This window comes from Papio anubis, chromosome 5 (assembly GCF_008728515.1).
Source record: "Papio anubis isolate 15944 chromosome 5, Panubis1.0, whole genome shotgun sequence".
In the NCBI taxonomy this organism is placed as follows: domain Eukaryota; kingdom Metazoa; phylum Chordata; class Mammalia; order Primates; family Cercopithecidae; genus Papio; species Papio anubis.
In genome coordinates, this window is record NC_044980.1 from 42,215,106 (window position 1) to 42,234,746 (window position 19,641).

The window sequence follows — 19,641 nt, forward strand, 5'->3', positions numbered from 1 at the left end:
TGCCAAGAGAAGGCAGAGAAACCTCTACTATTCTCCTCCACAACCCCCTCCCTCCACCTTACCCTGTGCATCTCTTCCATTTGGCTGTTCTTGAATTGTATACTTACCGTAGTCCCAAGTATAGTGCCTTCCTGAGTTGTTTCAACGCATTATTGAACTCGAGGGGATGGGAAGGCCTAAGAATCCCAAATTTACAGTTGGCTGGGCAGAGGCGCGGGTAGCCTATTGATCGCATTTGTGGCTGGTGTCTGAAGTGCGGGCGATTTTGTGGTACTGAGCACTTAACTTGCTCTAAATCTGGGTGGTGTCAGATTGAATTGTGGGACACCCAATTGATGTCTGAGAATCACTGTTGAAACAGTGGAGTAGAGGAGATAGAAAAGCCTCTCATTCTCAGTGCACTTGGAACTTATTTCTATGTGATCACTGCACACTCTACTGTCCAACTTGGTAGCTCATACCGTAGACTTATCTTAAAACTCCAGTAGAAATAGAGTAGAACACTGGAGGACTAAATATTGTTTGCTTCAGTACTTGGAAGCAAATATACATCAGTTGTTACTAGCTGTTTTATGTTCTACATAAAATGCTTTCCAACTACAAAGTGTTATTCAACATACGGTTTATCACCAGTAGATAGTTTTCCTCTACTTTTACAATCAAATTCACTGGCATTCTAAGCACACTGATAGCTTCTATACCTTTTGGGAAAAGAAAAATGAACTATATCTGCACCTCAAATCTGTCTCGAAAGGTCTTGACAAATGTGAAAACTCAAATAATTTTAACACTTTGATGTACCTTTGCCTTGATCTTTACCTTGTGGTCAGAACTCGTTTTAAAATCCTCATTTCATACCTTGGCTTAAGGGCACAGTATGCACTATTTTCATCATTCAAAATTCACTAGATACTAACTAGCAATTTACATACTTGAGATCACTATCTGTCAGGGTTTTTTTTCCCTTAAACTCAGGAACATTGGCATCCTAAGGCAAACTGAAAATTCACTGGGATATAATTTAATTGTAGTATTGGTATTTTACAATTTCAATTAAAAAATACACTGTTAAATAAGCTTTGCAGTAGGTACCCAACTACCAAACAGTACACACTTGGAAGTGTTCATATCCTTATTTTGATCTTAAAAATGTGGCCCCCTTAATACAGTGGTTGGCTTTATCTCCAGATTTATATCTAAATCTGACTTCTCCGACGGTGGGAAGCCATTCTCTTCAGTTTATTTTTGTAAATGTGATACCATTTAACATCAGGATTACCAAAGGGGGCTAATCGAATTGGTGTTTTACATTTGACACAGTTAACTGAATTCCTGCTGTTGTGCCTACCATGTAAGAACTATTAATACAAAGAATATGAAATTCTTCCATGCTTTTGAGCTGATTTTTGGGGGTTGAAGGTATGATTGAAAATTTATCACAATTCATGAATCAGTCATGTTAACATGGGTAAAGACACATGAGGAACTATCTCTGCCCAGATATAAACTTTCACACTGGTACTTTTTTAAAGAAGAGTCATGAACACATAATTTTAAACTTTACTTAAAAAATGTAAAGAACTCCTAATATTTAACAGGTAAAGAAAATAGCATATTGGTTTACGTGTTTGTTATATTTTATTTTCCAAGTAATACTGATTAAAAATATTTACACACCTACTTTTAAGTCCACAGTTTAGCACTCTTATTTGTATGGCTTTAAAAGTTATAGCACAAGATCTTTACATTAAGGATCGGGGGAAAAGATTCCATTCAAAACAAAGCCTGATAATTATATACATGTCTTTCTCTGTACTTTATTTTAAATACATTAATTTTTAAATGCTGCTCATCTTTTTTTCATCTGGTGGTAAAATACTAGTGCAACTTTTCATCAAAATAAAGTTTACCACAGATGTAAATACATTTTCCCAATTGAAAATGGCCCTTCAGTGGCCATTAAATAAAATTTCTCAACCTAAGTGAAAAAGAACTGGTGGCTGCCATTATAAGCAAAAATATAAAGTATTATAGCATCATCTACATTGCTCCTTACAACACAAACTTTTAAAGAACCAGAGATGCTTTATAGAAGTTTAGTTGGTTTTCAGAAGGCACATGGGTGTGTTTTTTTTTTTTTTTTTAACATTCTAGAACTTTTGCCACCACCACTCTTTCTGTTGCAGAGATGGCATCTGTGACTACTGGGGTAGACAAGAACGTTTGTTCAAACTAAAGAAAGCCAGAAGCCAAAATTTACTGCACAGTAACAATGCACTTTTCATCATGCAGCCTTGTGTTTCCTATATTATTCAATTTTCTAACATGCATTAGAATACATACACTTGTATTCTAATGATTTAAGTTTGATTTTACAATATGGAAAAAATTTGAGGAAGAACATGACCTGGGAAAGAGAAAAGGAAGAACTTTTACCACAATGAAAATAGATACATTCGTACCCAACTATATAATAAGAATATAATCCATTTAAGTTTCCAGAAATATACTTCTCAAAACTCCCCTTCAGTTATGGAAAAGATCCCTCCTCTGTGGCATTAAGTAGGGGGAGGGAAATCAATGTGTTTCAACAGAAACAGTTCAGCACAACAGGAAACAGCTTAACTTTGGTCCACGTGTCTGTTAGGCTTAAGGACAGTCATACTGCCCATAATCAATTCAAAAACCCAACAAGTAAATTTAAAAATATATTCATGTGTAATTTCATTCTAAAACTGGCATAGCTGTTCTGTCCTCATTCTTGGCCTTTTCAGTTTCAGAATCCACTGTTGGCTTGGTCTCTAAATCCTCAGCATCTTGGTGATCTTCTCTGGCAGCCTCAGCAGCATCTGCTTGGCTAGACTCTCTCTCCTCTTGGTTCATGATTTCTGGGGTCACATGGTCCAAATCTGCTTCTAGAAGTTCAGTTTGTACTTCCACTGGCATCTGATTTACCCGTTCAACATGCAGCTCCTCTACATGTACTTCAGTACCTTCTTCAGTCTGAATTCGGCCCACTTCTAGGTAACTCACTTGGACCTGCTCTGGAAGCTCACTCATGTGTGAATCGTGCACCTGGCTGTCCTGAAGCAGATCTGGATGGACTTGTTCCACAGTCACTTGTGCTGAATCCACCTGAACCTGAAGCAATGGTAGCACATGCACCTTCCCAACTTGTTCTATAATAGTCATTGATGTTACAGGTTCAGTTTGCACACGTGTTTCTACTGAAAGAACTTCTTCTGTTACTAGACGCTCTGAAATATTGTGAGCATCACTGAGATGCCTCCTTAATTCATTTCCTTGCATAAACCACAAATCACATAAAGTACAATGGTTGGGTTTATCTCCAGTGTGTATCACCAAGTGATCCTTGAACTGGTCCCAGCTGTTAAACACACTGTTGCAGACCTGAAATAATCAAAAATATGATGTAGACAATACTTATATCCGAACTGAAGGAAATATGAATGCATTTATTCTCTGTAAAGAAAAAGTTGAAGGCTTATTCTGTAAATGTTATAAACGTGGTACCTGCAAGAGAATCTAGTCCAAGCTATTTCATAATTCTTTGGTTCATTTGGACTTTTAGCTCACACAGCTGGTAATACTTTTTTTTTTTTTTTTTTTGAGATGAAGTCTCGCTCTTATCGCCCAAGCTGGAGTGCAATGGTGCGATCTTGGCTCACTGCAACCTCCGCCTCCTGAGCTCAAGTGATTCTCCTGCCTCAGCCTCCCAAGTAGCTGGGATTACAGGCATCTGCCACCACGCCCGGCTAACTTTTGTATTTTTAGTAGAGACAGGGTTTCACCACGTTAGCCAGCCTGGTCTCAAACTCCTGACCTTAGGCGATCCACCTGCCTCGGCCTCCCAAAGTGCTGGGATTACAGGCATGAGCCACCGTGCCTGGCCACCAAAATACATTTTGAGAAACATTTCAATACTGCCTTCATTGTTTAAACATAAAGTAACAATATTTTAATTTCTCCCATAACATATAACACTTATATCAAATATTTTTATATTTTTATATCAAATAATGTAATAATTATTTGATATTTGATATAAAAATACACTAATCATGGGGGAAAAATCTAATTATAGCTGAAATGTTTCCTCCAATCCCCATCCCAAATTCTAATAATTGCTCCATGGTTAACTACAGTTCCAGATTGTTATTTAGGACATAATTCTTATTGACATTGGTGTCATCTATGGTTGGGTTAAAAAAACCAATTTAGTCCCCAAGACAATAATGTTCTTTATTCTCATTTCTTTCCAGACCATCAGCCCCTATACCTTTGCTTGAGACTGTTTCCCTTTGCTTTTGATGACTGCAAACACAACACTCCTTTGTTAAGAACTGAATGCATGGAACTGCACATACCTGGCATTCGTAGAGTTTCTTCCTTCCTTTTTTTGCCCCTACTCCAGTTTGGCATGCAGTGAGGTGACATTTAAGAGTGCTATTTCTAGCAAATCGTTCATGACAATTTGGACATTCAAAAGGTTTTTCACCTATTAGAGGGGAAAAAACATATGTTGGCAAATGAAGAAAAATCGTAAGAGCAAATAATTTTAAATATTTACTTTGTGTTTTTTTTTTTTTTTTTTTGAGACGGAGTCTGGCTCTGTCGCCCAGGCTGGAGTGCTGTGGCCGGATCTCAGCTCACTGCAAGCTCCGCCTCCCGGGTTTACGCCATTCTCCTGCCTCAGCCTCCAGAGTAGCTGGGACTACAGGCGCCCGCCACCTCGCCCGGCTAGTTTTTTGTATTTTTTTTAGTAGAGACGGGGTTTCACCGTGTTAGCCAGGATGGTCTCGATCTCCTGACCTCGTGATCCGCCCGTCTCGGCCTCCCAAAGTGCTGGGATTACAGGCTTGAGCCACCGCGCCCGGCCTACTTTGTTTTTTTGACGGGGCAATTTTAATAGTAAATTCCTAAAAGGAGAAATCACAATTCATAATTCAAATATTTTCACCATATTCCAAAGACTTTTCTAGAGGTAGCAAAAATAATAAAATTTAATATTTAATTGTATCTATGCTTTGACAAAGATAAATATAATTTACATCTAAACTGTTCCATGTTTTTGCACTTCTTAAAAAAATTATTTATTTTCCCGTAGATAAAAATCATGATCAACCTCTTATTTTGCGGAAATGCATCATTATCCTTTCTGCATTTTTTGCACTTACCATGTGCTAGACCATGTGCTAGGTGATGAAGGTAAGAAGATAAACTGTCCTTTGCAAAAAACTTCCTATCAAAGGCCAAGGTATAAAGATGAAATACATGAAAATAAATGTAATACACTGTAAAAGATCTGTCACAGAAAAGCGAGGGAATATGTACTGCAGCAGCACAGAGGAGGGGGTCAATTCGGCCTGGAATAAAATAGGAGAAAAAAAAGAAAGAGGCACGGAGGTATAAAACAGCATGGTGGGTGAGAAGTAAGGATGGAGGAATCAGTGATGGAGATTCCCAGATCCTTGGCTTAGAATACCAATGAGAATAAAGAAATAGGACACAGGAGTACATGTAGGTTTGGAACATGGTATGCTGGGAAAGACTATAAATTCAGTTTTGTGTCTGCTGAGTTTACGGTACTCAGAACAGAGTGGAGATGTCCGGTAGATAGTTGTAAAGATAATTCTGGAGCCAAATAGAGGGTGATTTATATATAAAATAGGGTCTTTTTTTTTTTTTTTTTTTTTGAGACAGTCTTACTGTCACCTAGGCTGGAGTGCAGGGGCACAATCTTGGCTCACTGCAACCTCCACCTCCCGGGTTCAAGTGATTCTCGTGTCTCAGCCTCCAGAGTAGCTGGGATTACAGGTGGGGGCCACCACACCCGGCTATTTTTTTGTATTTTTAGTATAGATGGGGTTTCACCACGTTGGCCAGGCTGGTCTCGAACTCCTGACCTCAGGTGATCTGCCCGCCCTGGCCTCCCAAAGTGCTGGGATTACAAGCATGAGCTACCGCACCTGGCCAAATTAGGGGTTAAGTGATAGTAAAAACCTTTAGGCAGGAAAACATTTCTGAGTATGTTGTATGATAACAAGAATCAAGGACAGAACCCAGTGAAACACCAAGTTAAAACAGCAGGTAGATGAGCTAGCAAAAGAAATGAAACAGCCAGAAGTAGAAGGAAAGAAAAGGAAATGACTTTAACCAGTGATGTAACTGGCCCACTGCCACGGGGCAAAAGTGAGTGAGAATCGTGTCAATGAAAACAGTCAGTACCAAAATTCTTTTAAGAAGGCCCAGAAAGCCAAATGTGGTGGCTTAAGCCTGTAATCCCAGCAGCACTTTGGGAGGCCAAGGCAGAAGGATTGCTTGACGGGAACAGCCTGGGCAACATGGTGAGACTCCATCTCTGTTTAAAAATAAAACAGCTGGCCAGGTGTGGTGGTTCACACCTGTAATCCCAGCACTTTGGGAGGCTGAAGTGGGCAGATCACTTGAGGTCAGGAGTTCAAGACCAGCCTGGCCAACATTGCAAATCCCCATCTCTACCAAAAATACAAAAATTATCTGGGCATGTGGTGAGAGCCTGTAGTCCCAGCTACCTACCTGTGAGGCCGAGACAGAACAGCTTGAACCCGTGAGGCAGAAGTTGCAGTGAGCTGAGATCACACCACTGCACTCTAGCCTAAGCGACACAGTGAGACTCCATCTCAAAAAAAAAAACAAACATAAAATGACCTACAAGAAGAGAGATGACTAGCTAGAGGGAAGCATGTCAATAATAGCATTCTTTTTTTTCTTTGAGATGGAGTTTCACTCTTGTTGCCCAGGCTGGAGTGCAATGGCATGATCTCAGATCACTGCAACCTCCACCTCCCCAGGTTCAGGCAATCCTCCTGCCTCAGCCTCCCAAGTAGCTGGGATTATGGGCGTGTGCCACCATGCCCAGCTAATTTTGTATTTTTAGTAGAGACAGAGTTTCACCATGTTAGTCAGACTGGTCTTAAACTCCTGACCTTAAGTGATCCACCATGGCCAGCCAATAATAGGATTCTTTAAGCCAGGAGAGACATCCATTATTTATTTGTTGATGGGCAAAGAGGCAATGGAGAAAGGAGATGGAATGATAGATGGGACATGGTTTAGAGGGACATCTAGGCATGGGATCTAGAATTGGCTTTGAAGAAAAGGGAAACCTCTTTTTCTAGAATAAAAAAAGAGGGTATAAGCCAGGCACGGTGGCTCACACCTGTGATCCTAGCACTTTGGGAGGCCGAGGCAGGTGGATCACGTGAAGTCAGGAGTTGGAGACCAGCCTGACCAACATGGTGAAACCCCATCTCTACTAAAAATACACACACACACACAAAATTAGCTGGGCATGGTGGCAAGCGCCTGTAGTCCCAGCTACTTGGGAGGCTGAGGCAGGAGAATTGCTTGAACCTGGGAGGCAGAGGTTGCAGTGAGCCGAGATTGTGCCACTGTACTCCAGCCTGGGTGACAGAGCGAGACTCCATCTCAAAAAAAAAAAAAAAAAAAAAAAAAGAGGGGCAAAGATTAATGCTATTACAGGTAAGTTGGGGGTTGGAAGGTAAGTATGTTATCTGCTGGAGGAGAGGTGTGGGCAGAGGTCTTTGAATATACCGGGAAGCTCTGAAATAGCAATTAGGAAAAAGAGATAAATCAGACACGAAAGTGCTTAACTTAAGGTTTGAGGTATCAATTTTCTCCAGCAGTCCTCAGCAACCAGCGGGTAGGAGTAAATAACTGAATGATTCCAGGATGGAAGGTGGAACCCCAGTAATGAGGAGGTCCTAGATGTGAGCCTTACACTTAAATACAATGACACAGTCAAGTAACTGAGCTATATGTATCATCTGACAAAACATTTATAGCTTATTTTGTACAATTTTTATATGATGAAAAGTTAATTTGAGACAAGACCTAATTAGCTGGAATTAGTGCAATACAAAAACTATTCTCAACTACCAAAATGATGGGCAATATCGCTAAATGAAATGGTTTAGTGATTTTATCAATAATTTTTCATTATCAGTGAGACCTAGAAACAAACTGGCATAGCCTCTCCTTAAATGGCAATTTAATCATCTTTGTCGATATAAAATGTGCATATTATTAGGGAGGCTGAGGCAGGCAGATCATGAGGTCAGGTGTTTGAGACCAGCCTGGCCAACATAGTGAAACCCCATCTCTACTAAAAATACAAAAAATTAGCCAGGCATGGTGGCGGGTGCCTGTAATCCCAGCTACTCGGGAGGCTGAGGCAGCAGAATCGCTTGAAACCAGGAGGCGGGGGTTGAAGTTAGCGAAGATCATGCCATTGTACTCCAGTCCGGGTGATAGGGTGAGACTCTGTCTTTAAAAAAAAAAAAAAAAAAAAAAAGTGCATATTCTTTGACCTTGCAATTCTGCTCTTAAAAATGAAATTACTTGAACATCTGAAAAGGCATATGTACGAGTATGCTTACTACAGCATAGTCTGTAATACCAAAAGCCTAGCAACAACTTAAATGTTCATCAATACTAGTTGATATACCCATAGATTAAAATACTGTGCAGCCACAGGAAGAAAATTTAAATACTCATAAATGTTCCATATATTTTTCAAAACGACTCAAAGATAAACTAAATGGCATGACGCTGTACTACCGCATGCTCGTTTGTTTTTCCAAAAGCATGTGTGCCTGTGTGTGTATGGCTACCTGAAAATGCAAGGAATGTATCTGATAAATCAAAAAAGGATAGCAGTAGTTACTTCAAAAGACCTACTTGAGTAGAAACAAGACTCAATTTTCATTGTGTGCCATCTGAGCTTTTCCTATTTAAAAAATTTAGTAAGCTCAGTAAAATGTAGGAATAGCAACATATTAATTCTTTTAGATGTGTGGACAGTACAGTTTTTCAATGTGCTTTCACCATTTTCTTATTTGTCACAACCCTATAAAGTAGGTACACAGACAAGAAAAGCCCAAAGATAAAGTGAACGGTCAAATTCATCATGCTGGCAAATGCTGAACTGGAGATGGAACTGAAATTCTGATTTCTGGACACACATTCCTTCTATGATTCCACACTACCTTTCTTGGAAACTAGGGAGTAGTTGTTTGAAAACATGGCTAAAGGTTACCTCTAGGTTCTCTTTTGACACTGTGTATCCCACAGGTCTATCTGTCAACATGTCTGGTATTTCCCTCCTTCCCCATCTGCTTACTCTTCTACATATTTTTTTCTAAGTTAATTAGCCTCCAGTGGCCATTCAAATCAGAAAGCTGGGACTCACCAGCTCTCTTTTACTCCTACACCTCACTGACCACCAAATCCTACTGATTCAGGCTACGTAATGTTACTCAAATCTCTCTTTTCCACTAACACTGCCTTTACCCAACCTCCCATTCTGGTTTAGATTACTCGAAGATTCCTCACTGAGCTAGCAGGTTTCAACCCACTCCAATCTATCTTGCCAGTCATCTCTCTAGAATATGAATCTGATGAGCTATCTGCCTGGCTGAAACTCCTTTAAAATGACCTAGTCTTCCAAGATATTATTCAAACTCATTTATGGAATTTATGAAAATAACTCCATGATCTCAAACTCATCTCTCATTACTCTCCCTCTTTCTTACCCTTACACCACTCTAGATCTCCCATATGATGCCCAAGTGCATACAACATGGTTAGCCCTTCCAACCCCTTTGGCCACATCTGGCATTCCTCTACTTGGACCCAAGCCTCTGGCCATCATGCCCTACTAACAGTGATCCAAACAATTTGTTTCCTCTCATTCCTCTGTGTCTGTGTCATTTCCTTTTGCCTGGAATACCTGTTTCCAGGCTAACTCCTCTTCCTTTCTGAGTCATCAAAGGCTAACGACCCCCAGAAGCCACCTGCTATAGTTTTAATGTTTGTCTCCTTCAAAACTCAGGTTAAAACTTAAACCCCAATTTGGTAGTATTGAGAGGTAGGACCTTTAAGAGGTGATAGGATCATGAGGGCTCTGCACTCATGAAGAGATTAATCCATTCATGGATCAATGAATTAACGGGTTATCATGGGAATGGGATGGGTGGCTTTAAAACAAGAAGAGAAACCTGAGCTAGCATGCTCAACTTCCTCACCATGTGATGCCCTGCATGGCCTCAGGACTCTGCAGAGTCACCACTGGCAGGGCTCTCACCAGATGTGACCTCATAACAGTGAACTTCTTTTTTTTTTTTTTTTTTTTGAGACGGAGTCTCGCTCTGTAGCCCAGGCTGGAGTGCAGTGGCCGGATCTCAGCTCACTGCAAGCTCCGCCTCCCGGGTTCAAGCCATTCTCCGGCCTCAGCCTCCCGAGTAGCTGGGACTACAGGCGCCCGCCACCTCGCCCGGCTAGTTTTTTGTATTTCTTAGTAGAGACGGGGTTTCACCGTGTTAGCCAGGATGGTCTCGATCTCCTGACCTCGTGATCCGCCCGTCTCGGCCTCCCAAAGTGCTGGGATTACAGGCTTGAGCCACCGCGCCCGGCCTAACAGTGAACTTCTTAGCCTCCAGAACTGTAAGAAATAAATTCCTTTTCTTTATAAATTCCCCAGTTTCAGGTATTGTTATAAGCAACAGAACAGACTAAGATATCACCTTTGTCTCTTCCATCACAAACAAGCAACCCAGGCAGGCATTCCCACAGGATTCTGCTTACTGTGGTCAGCACTTAGCATGTTACACAGATTGTGCACACTCGTTCCCCGCTGCAGCATATCCTGAGCTCCTTGAAGGCAGGGACTCTAAAACTGTTTTATATTCATGGCCTAGTGGTATATGGCATTATCATTACTATTTTCCAAATAAAAGTAAATTCAGAGGACAAAAAATAGCTAAAATTTTACAAATCAAGCCATAGATTACAGTGCATGCTTTAACAGCATACAGGAAACCAAACCATTAAATAAAGATATGCAAAATATGAAACTAATGGGGTATACATTTTGAGAATAGGAAACAGGAAGAGGATTGTCTGTCTTAAGTTTGTTACAAGGAAAAATTGTCCATTCTTTATTAACTTAAACATAGTTTAAAACTGCTTACAAACATACCTATTTTTATTGTGCTTCACTTTCTTGGATTTTTTGAAAAACTGAAGATTTGTGACAACCCCGTGTAAAGCAAGTTTACTGGTGCCATTTTCCCCAACAGCATGTACTCACCTCATGTCTCTGTGTCACTGTAATTATTGCAATATTTCAAATTTAAATTTAAATTTTTAAATTATCATCTCTTATAATGATCTGTGATCAGTGATTTTTGATGTTACTACTGCAATTGTTTTGGGGTGCCCTGAACCACACCCATAACAAAGAACTTAACTGATAAATGTTGTATGCTTCCTATTCCACCAACCAGCTTTTCTCTCTTCCCTCCCTCCCTCTCTCAAGTCTCTCTATTCCTTGAGAAGCAACAATATTGAAATTAGACCAATTAATAACCTTAAAACAGCCTCTAAGTCTTTAAGTGGAAGAGTCACGTGTCTCGGCCGGGCACGGTGGCTCACGCCTGTAATCCCAGCACTTTGGTAGGCTGAGGTGGGTGGATTCCGAGGTCAGGAGTTTAAGACCATCCTGGCTAACATGGTGAAACCCCATCTCTACTAAAAAATACAAAAAAATTAGCCGGGCATGGTGTCGGGCGCCTGTAATCCCATATCCTCAGGAGGCTGAGGCAGAGAATTGCTTGAACCTGGGAGGCGGAGATTGCAGTGAGCCGAGATCAAGCCACAAAAAAAAGTCACATGTCTCTCACTGCAAATCAAAAGGTAGAAGTGATGAAGTCTATGAAAGCAAGGCATATCAAAAGTTGAGACAGGCCGAAAGCTAGGTCTCCTATGCCAGGTAGTTAAGTTGTGACTGAAAAGGTAAAGTTCTCTAAGGAAATTAAAAGTGCTACACTAATGAACATATGAATGGTAAGAAATCAAAATTGCCTTACTGCTGATATGGAGAAAGAGTGAATAACCTGGATAAAAGATTAAACCAAACAAACATTCCCTTTAGCCAAAGCCTAACCCAGAACTAGGCCCTTTCTTCAGTTCTATGAAGGTTGAGAGAGGTTAAGAAGTTGCAGAAGAAAAGGTAGAAGCTAGAAGAGGTTAATGAAATTTAAGAAGCCATCTCTATAACATAAAAGTGCAATGCGAAGCAGCACATGCTCATGTGGAAGCTGTAGCAAGTTATCCAGAATACCTAGTTAAGATCACTGACGAAGGTGGCTACACTAAACAACAGATATTCAATGTAGACAAAACAGCCTTCTATTGCAAGATGCTATCTAGGACTTTCAAAGTTGGGGAGAAGTCAATGACTGGCTTGAAAGCTTTAAAGGACAGGATATCTTTCTTGTTGGGAGCTATTGCAGCTGTTGACTTTCAGTTAAAGCCAATCAGTCATTTATCACTCCAAATCTCCTAGGGTCCCTAAGAATCTTATTACATGTACTCTGCCTGGGCTACAGAAATGGAAGAACAAAGTTTGGTTGACAGAACATCTGTTTACAGCATGGTTTATTGACTATTTTAAGCACACTGTTGAAACCTACTGCTCAGAAGACTCCTTTCAAAATACTACTGCTCAAAAACAAACAAACAATCACAAACAAACTACTACTGCTCACTGACAATGCAGCTGGTCACCCAAGAGTTCAGAGGGAGAGGTACAAGAACATTAATATTGTTTTCAGTCTGCAAACACAACAGCTATTCTGCAGCCCACAGATCAAGAAGTAATTCTGACTTTCCAGTCTTATTAAGAAATACAAGGCCACACCAGAGATGTATGCACGAAGAGGATAAAACCGTGTAAGGACACAGAGAGAAGGTAGCCATCTGCAAGCCAAAAAGAGAGGTCTCAAAAGAAACCAACAGATTGATCTTGGACTTCTAACCTCTAGAACTGTGAGAAAATGAATTCCTGTTGGTAAAGCTAAAAACAAACAAACAAACAAACAAACAACAACAAAAACAGGGCTGAGATGGTGGCTCATGCCTATGTTCCAAGCCTAGGGAATGTGATGAAACCACGTCTCTACAAAAAAACAGAAAAATTAGTTGGACATGGTGGCACACATCTGTAGTCTCAGCTACTCAGGAAGCTGAGGCAGAAAGATCACTTGAGTCCAGGAGGTTGAGACTGCAAGTGAGCTATGATGGCGCCACTGTACTCCGGCCTGGGAAACAGAGCAACACCCTGTTTCAAAGGAGAGAGAGAGGAGAGAGGAGAGGAGAGAAGAGAACAACTATCTTGGAACTAATTACCGGTATAGAAATTGGTTGAAGTTAAAAAACAATGAAGTGGGGGTTCAGTTTGCTTTACGTGCTCAACTGTTCCTCCAATGGGTATATGGTTCAGTAATTTATAACTACTTAAATTACTTATCTCACATCATTTCTAAGGGAAAGACATACAATATAATGTACTTAACTCTATATTCTGCTGTCCAATCCAAAATAAAAAATCTAAGACCTGAGAGGCATATTTAAAGATGTCCAAAGTGGTCTGTGTTGTCCTATTTTCTAAGAGGTAAAAGTCAGTAGGTAATGTTTTGGGTAAAAGAGGTAACTGCGGCTACTTTCACATTCATAGGCTATAAAAGCTACTGATTATCTGCTGGGGTATGGGAAACTGCTATCAAAGTTTGCAAGTTACTTACCAGCGTTTGTTTTTGTTTTGTTTTGTTTTTTCTTTGAGATGAAGTTTCGCTCTTGTTGCCCAGGCTGGGGTGCAATGGCACGATCTTGGCTCACCACAACCTCTGCCTCCCGGGATCAAGGAATTCTCCCTCAGCCTCCCAAGTAGCTGGGATTACAGGCATGTGCCACCACACCCGGCTATTTTGTATTTTTAGTAGAGACAGGGTTTTGCATGTTGGCCAGGCTGATCTTGAATTCCTGACCTCAGCTGATCTACCTGCCTCGGCCTCCCAAAGTGCTAGGATTACAGGCATGAGCCACCATGCCTGGCCACCAACGTTTGTTTATTGTGCTGCTGGTATAACAATCGTTTTGCATAATTAACCCTATTACCACAAATATGTTCACCAACAGACTATTGTTTTCTAAAGACCAAAAATTATAACTATAGGCAGTTTCCAAATATTATATAAAACAGGTAGGTGTCCCTTGGTATATGCGGGGGATTGGTTCACATAGCAAAATCCACGCACATTCAAGTCCTGCAGCCGGCCCAGTGGAACCACACATACTAAAAGCTGGTCTTCTACATATATGGGTTTTGCATCCTGGGAATACTATAATTTTGATCCATATTTAGCTGAATGAAATCTGCATATAAGTGGATGCAAGCAGTTCAAACCCATGTTGTTCAAGAGTAGACTGTATATACATATGTTTGAAAACAGAAAGCAGCCAGGCGCGGTGGCTCAAGCCTGTAATCCCAGCACTTTGGGAGGCTGAGACGGGCGGATCACAAGGTCAGGAGATCGAGACCATCCTGGCTAACACGGTGAAACCCCGTCTCTACTAAAAAATACAAAAAACTAGCCGGGCGAGGTGGCGGGCGCCTGTGGTCCCAGCTACTCCGGAGGCTGAGGCAGGAGAATGGCGTAAACCCGGGAGGCGGAGCTTGCAGTGAGCTGAGATCCGGCCACTGCACTCCAGCCTGGGCGACAGAGCCAGACTCAGTCTCAAAAAAAAAAAAAAAAAAAAAAAAAGAAAACAGAAAGCATTTTCCCAAAAGATTTCATGAACGCCTATTAGTTATCCAAACTAGTACCTTAAAGACTTTTAAATCCATACTGAGCCTTAAGTACAAGATCCCTTTGCTATTCCTGTATTTATTCAGTCCTCGAATACTGACAGTAAGAGTCTGGACAGTGGGGGGGATAACATCATCTGAATCTATGTGGTTCCTCAATTTCAAGTGATGTATACCAAGTGACGGTGAGAAACCTATTTTTAAAAACTTTTACCAGAAGCTCTCCAAACTCCAGCGTCAAAGAGAAAGATTCTGAATACTGTAGGATATCTATGTTGTTATTTACTGTATTAACAGTCTAAACAGCCTTAACTACCACATATAACAAAGACTTGGGAACAAATGTCCAGAAGTCTGACACTTAGCATGCTGTATTAACTGTTCTCTCCATACCCTTGTAATAGTACATTTAGGGACTATCTAAGATTCAATTCGTTGGTGGTAGCTACTGTGTCTGGTGCAGGAGACCTAGTAAAGATTGGGGAGTGGGAGCAAACAAGAGACCTGAGCAAGGTCAGGGACTCCTGAAAGGAAGATGACTGGAATAGGGGATGAATAACTATGTGGGAGAGGCCCTGAGGTAGGTATCCTGGGACATTTCCATCATGCTTGCATGGCTCCCAGGAGAAGTATAAAAACCTTATTCTCCTTAGCTCCCTGGATGTCCGCAAGTCCTGACGTATTTGCTGTTGAAAAGGTGGAGAGAGATGGACATGTATTACCTACTGTGCCAAAGCAGGTAATTCAATGTACATTAAAAAGTATAAACAAGGGCCAGATGTGGTGGCTCATGCCTGTAATCCCAGCACTGGGAGGCCGAGACGGGTGGATCACAAGGTCTGGAGTTTGAGACCAGCCTGACCAACATGGTGAAACCTCGTCTCTACTAAAAATACAAAACTTAGCCAGGTGTGGTGGTGCAAGCCTGTAGTCCCAGCTACTCGGGAGGCTGAGACAGAAGAATGACTTAAACCCAGGAGGTGGAGGTTACAGTGAGCTGAGATTGGTGCCACTGCACTCCAGCTTGGGTGACACCGAGGAACTCCATCTCCAAAAAAAAAAAAGAAAAAAAGAAAAGAAGTATAAACATGTCAGGGATTGCATTTTTTTTTTTTCTTTTTTCTTGAGTTTTGTTCTTGTTGCCCTGGCTGGAGTACAATGCCGTGATCTTGGCTCACTGCAACCTCTGCCTCCCAGGCTCCAGCAATTCTCCTGCCTCACCCTCCCAAGTAGCTGGGATTACAGGCGCCTGCAACCACACCCAGCTAATTTTTTGTGTTTTTAGTAGAGACGGGGTTCCACAATGTTGTCCAGGCTGGTCTCGAACTCCTGAGCTCAGGTGATCCACCTGCCTCAGCCTCCCAAAGTGCTGGGATTACAGGCGTGAGCCACCGCACCCAGCCACTTTTTTTTTTTTTTTAGATGGAGTCTCACTGTCGACCAGGCTAGAGTGCAGCCGCACGATCTCGGCTCACTGCAAGCTCTGCCTCCCAGGTTCAAGCGATTCCCCTGCCTCAGCCTCCGGAGTAGCTGGGACTACAGGTGCCCGCCACCACGCCTGGCTAATTTTTGTATTTTTAGTGGAGATGAGGTTTCACCATGTTGGCCAGGCTGGTCTCAAACTCCTGACCTCAGGTGATCCGCCTGCCTCAGCCTCCCAAAATGCTGGGATTACAGGCCATGAGCCATGGCGCCCGGCCGTCAGGGATTGCTTGTAAATGTACTCTAAGTAACACAACACAAGAAATGTAAAAATAGAAATGGTAAAGTCTCACTATAAGATTTAATTATTTATAATCTTTAGGAAATAAATCACAAACTATTTTCTCTATTTCTTTAAAAAATACAAAAATTGGACAAGGCATAAAAATAACAATTACTTCCAAAGTTGATACTGATTTGCATTTAAAGCATCAATATTTGAACATATAATACTATACACAATGTGTACTTAGCCTACACATTAGAGATAATACATTAGATGGCTTCTGAGGCACTATTTTTTAAAAAAGAATTTATATATTTAAATTTGAAGTGCATGTGGGAAAAAAAATATCTTAAGAAAGTATTTGTTAATTACCTGTATGTTTTCGAAGATGTTCTTTAAAATGTCCAAAATGGTCAAACTGTTTCTCACAGTACTGACATACGTGAATTTTTTTCCCAGTTCTTTGCTTCTTACTGACTCCACCTTCTTCAAGGTGGTAACAATTTAGGTGCTGTTTCCATGCGCTCTCTCGAAGATACCGTTTATTGCATATTTCACACTTGAAACTCTCAGTGGAGTGTGATTTCATGTGTTCCTTAAAATGGTAAAACAATTTAAATGAACGGTTACATTTCTCACAATGGAACAAGTCCTTCACATGTGACAGCTGAAGTTCCACAATTTCAATACCTTCTACCTGTTTGCTCGTGGGGTCAGATGGACAGCCATCTTCTTTTATCTGCCCTTTTCTGTCACCTTGACGGTACTTGCTGGTAATATCTGCCAACAGTGCTAGAGCAGAATCATCAGAGGAACCTGTGCTCTGTATGTACTTTACGGATTGCTTGGCAGAAGCCATTTCCTCTAATGTTTCGATGCCTTCATCTTCCACTTCGATGGTGCCTTCGGCAATCTCTACCTCAATTTCAACAGGTTCTGATTCTGCAGATGGCAATGACTCAGTGATAACATTTGAAGTTTCTGCAATCTTCCTTTTTTTGGCCTCATTTTTTCCTGTGGTATTTTCCTCTAATGGAGCTGAATTTTCTTTGTTCCTGAAATACATAATGTAGGGGTTTAAAAAATATAAGAAAATCCCAGCAGGCTTTTTTGAAGAAACTGATAAAGTGGCAATAAAATTTATATAAACAGTTAGAAAACAAGACTGCAGGGCTTATCCTACCTGATTTTAAGGCTTACTATAAAGCTACAGTAATTAAGACAACAGTACTGGTGAAAGCATAGACATGAAGATTAATGGAATAAAGTCCATGGAAATAGACCCACGCTTAGTCAACTGATTTTTTTTGGGGGGGGAAAAGGTGCCAGACAGGTGCGGTGGCTCACACCTATAATCGCAACACTTTGGGAGGCCAAGGCAGGTGGATCACCTGAGGTCGGGAGTTCGAGACCAGCCTGACCAACATGGGGAAACCCCATCTCTACTAAAAATACAAAATTAGCCAGGTGTGGTGGCATGCCTGTAATTCCAGCTACTCAGCAGGTTGAGGCAGGAGAATCGCTTGAACCCGGGAGGCAGAGATTGTGGTGAGCCAATATCGCACCATTGCACTCCAGCCTGGGTGACAACAGCGAAACTCTGTCTCAAAAAAAAAAAAAAAAAAGTTCCAAGGTAATCATTTAACAGTGGTGCTGGAACAAGTATGTGCATGGGAAAAACAAACCTCAACCTTTACCTCATATCATCCATGAAAAGATTCAAAATGGGTCACAGACCTAAATTTAAGAATTATTAAATTTCTAGAAGAAAACAAAGACCTTAGTGACACTGGTTAGTGAAAGATTTCTCATTCTCTCACCCAGGATGGAGTGCAGTGGTGTGATGTTGGCTCACTTTGGCTTCAACCTCTTGGTCTCAAGTGATCCTCCCACCTCAGCCTCTCAAGCAGCTGCGACTACAGATGCATGCCATCACACTCAGCTAATTTTATTTTTGATAGAATTGAGGTCTTACTATGTCACCCAGGGTAGTCTGGGCTCAAGTGATCCTCCTGCCTTGGCCTCCAGAGTGCTAGGATTACAGACATGAGCTACTGTGCCCAGCTGAAAGATTTCATAAACAGCACACAAAAGACAGAAATCAAAACAACAAAAATTGATAAAATTGATTTCATCAAAATTAAAAACTGCCCTCTGAAATACAGTTAACAAAAAAGCAAGCCACAGACCAGAAGAAAATAGTTGCAAACATTTACCTGTCAAATATCTTTTTTTTTTTTTTGAGACGGAGTATCGCTTATGGCCCAGGCTGGAGTGCAGCAGCACAATCTCAGTTCACTGCAACCTCTGCCTCCCAGGTTCAAGTGGTTCTCCTGCCTCAGCCTCCTGAGTAGCTGGGATTACAGGCTCCCGCCACCATGTCAGGCTAATTTTTCTATTTTTCAGTACAGACAGGGTCACCATGTCGGCCAGGGTGGTCTTGAACTCCTGACCTCACGTGATCTGCCTACCTCGGCCTCCCAAAGTGCTGGGATTACAGGTAAGAGTCACCGTGCCCAGCCTAAAGATCTTATATCCAGAGTAAAGAAAGGATTCTCACAACTCAATAAACTCAGTAAAAGACGACACCTGTTGGGAGACAATTCTCCTTGAGTCTCTTCAGTTTCCTCACATCTTGTGCACTGAAAACTTTTGTTTTGAACTTTTCAAGAATGTCTGCAGTATAGTATAGTAGAAGAAAGGGCAGGTTTATTGTTCAATATAATAAAGAGAATGCCCCCCCCACCTCTGGGAAAAAGGTTAGGATGATTGTTTGTAGCCCACTATAAAAAATTTGGGATTCCTAAGCTGGAGATTTGTCCGTTACTATAGAAATCAATCATACGCATTCACCTGGGCCACTCTATGTCACTCTTGTGGGACCTGAGAAGGTAAAACTGGTATAAAAATGAAATTTATACTGCTGGCTATGTAGAGAGTAATAAAATCCTTTCTTTCTGACTCAGAAGTCTTGTATCTTCTTCCAACATCCATGACACTGTGGCAGGAAAATTTGCAGGCTTGCAAGTAGAGTAAAATCTCAGATCCCTCATAGCTCTTGCCAGTTTTTTGGCATTGAGAATAAGATGTTGGGGGAAAAAAAGGCTTTCTGGAAAAGGAAGGATGAGGCATCAGAGAGCAACTGATCAGATTTGAGGGAAATCCACCGGAACCAGCAGCAAACATGTTGACTACATTGTAC

The 19,641-nt window shown here is 41.2% G+C and overlaps 2 protein-coding genes across 14 annotated transcripts in view; one reads left to right on the forward strand and one right to left on the reverse strand.

The window, feature by feature from the left end:
• Positions 1 to 19,641, forward strand: part of LOC108586275 (bcl-2-binding component 3, isoforms 3/4-like) — a 70,857-nt gene that overhangs the window by 19,653 nt on the left and 31,563 nt on the right. The window lies entirely within an intron of this gene.
• Positions 1,620 to 19,641, reverse strand: part of ZNF131 (zinc finger protein 131) — a 55,351-nt gene continuing 37,329 nt past the window's right edge. For 7 of the 13 annotated variants that reach the window (XM_009208358.4, XM_009208354.3, XM_021939346.2 and 4 more), the window contains 3 exons: positions 16,812 to 17,494; positions 4,389 to 4,519; positions 1,620 to 3,411 (listed from right to left, as the gene is read on the reverse strand). In XM_009208358.4, coding sequence (XP_009206622.1) covers positions 2,725 to 3,411; positions 4,389 to 4,519; positions 16,812 to 17,494 — 1,501 coding nt within the window. In that variant the 3' untranslated portion in view covers positions 1,620 to 2,724. The remainder of the gene's footprint in view (positions 3,412 to 4,388; positions 4,520 to 16,811; positions 17,495 to 19,641) is intronic. The other 6 variants (XM_009208359.3, XM_021939347.2, XM_009208360.3 and 3 more) reach the window with 2 other exon arrangements.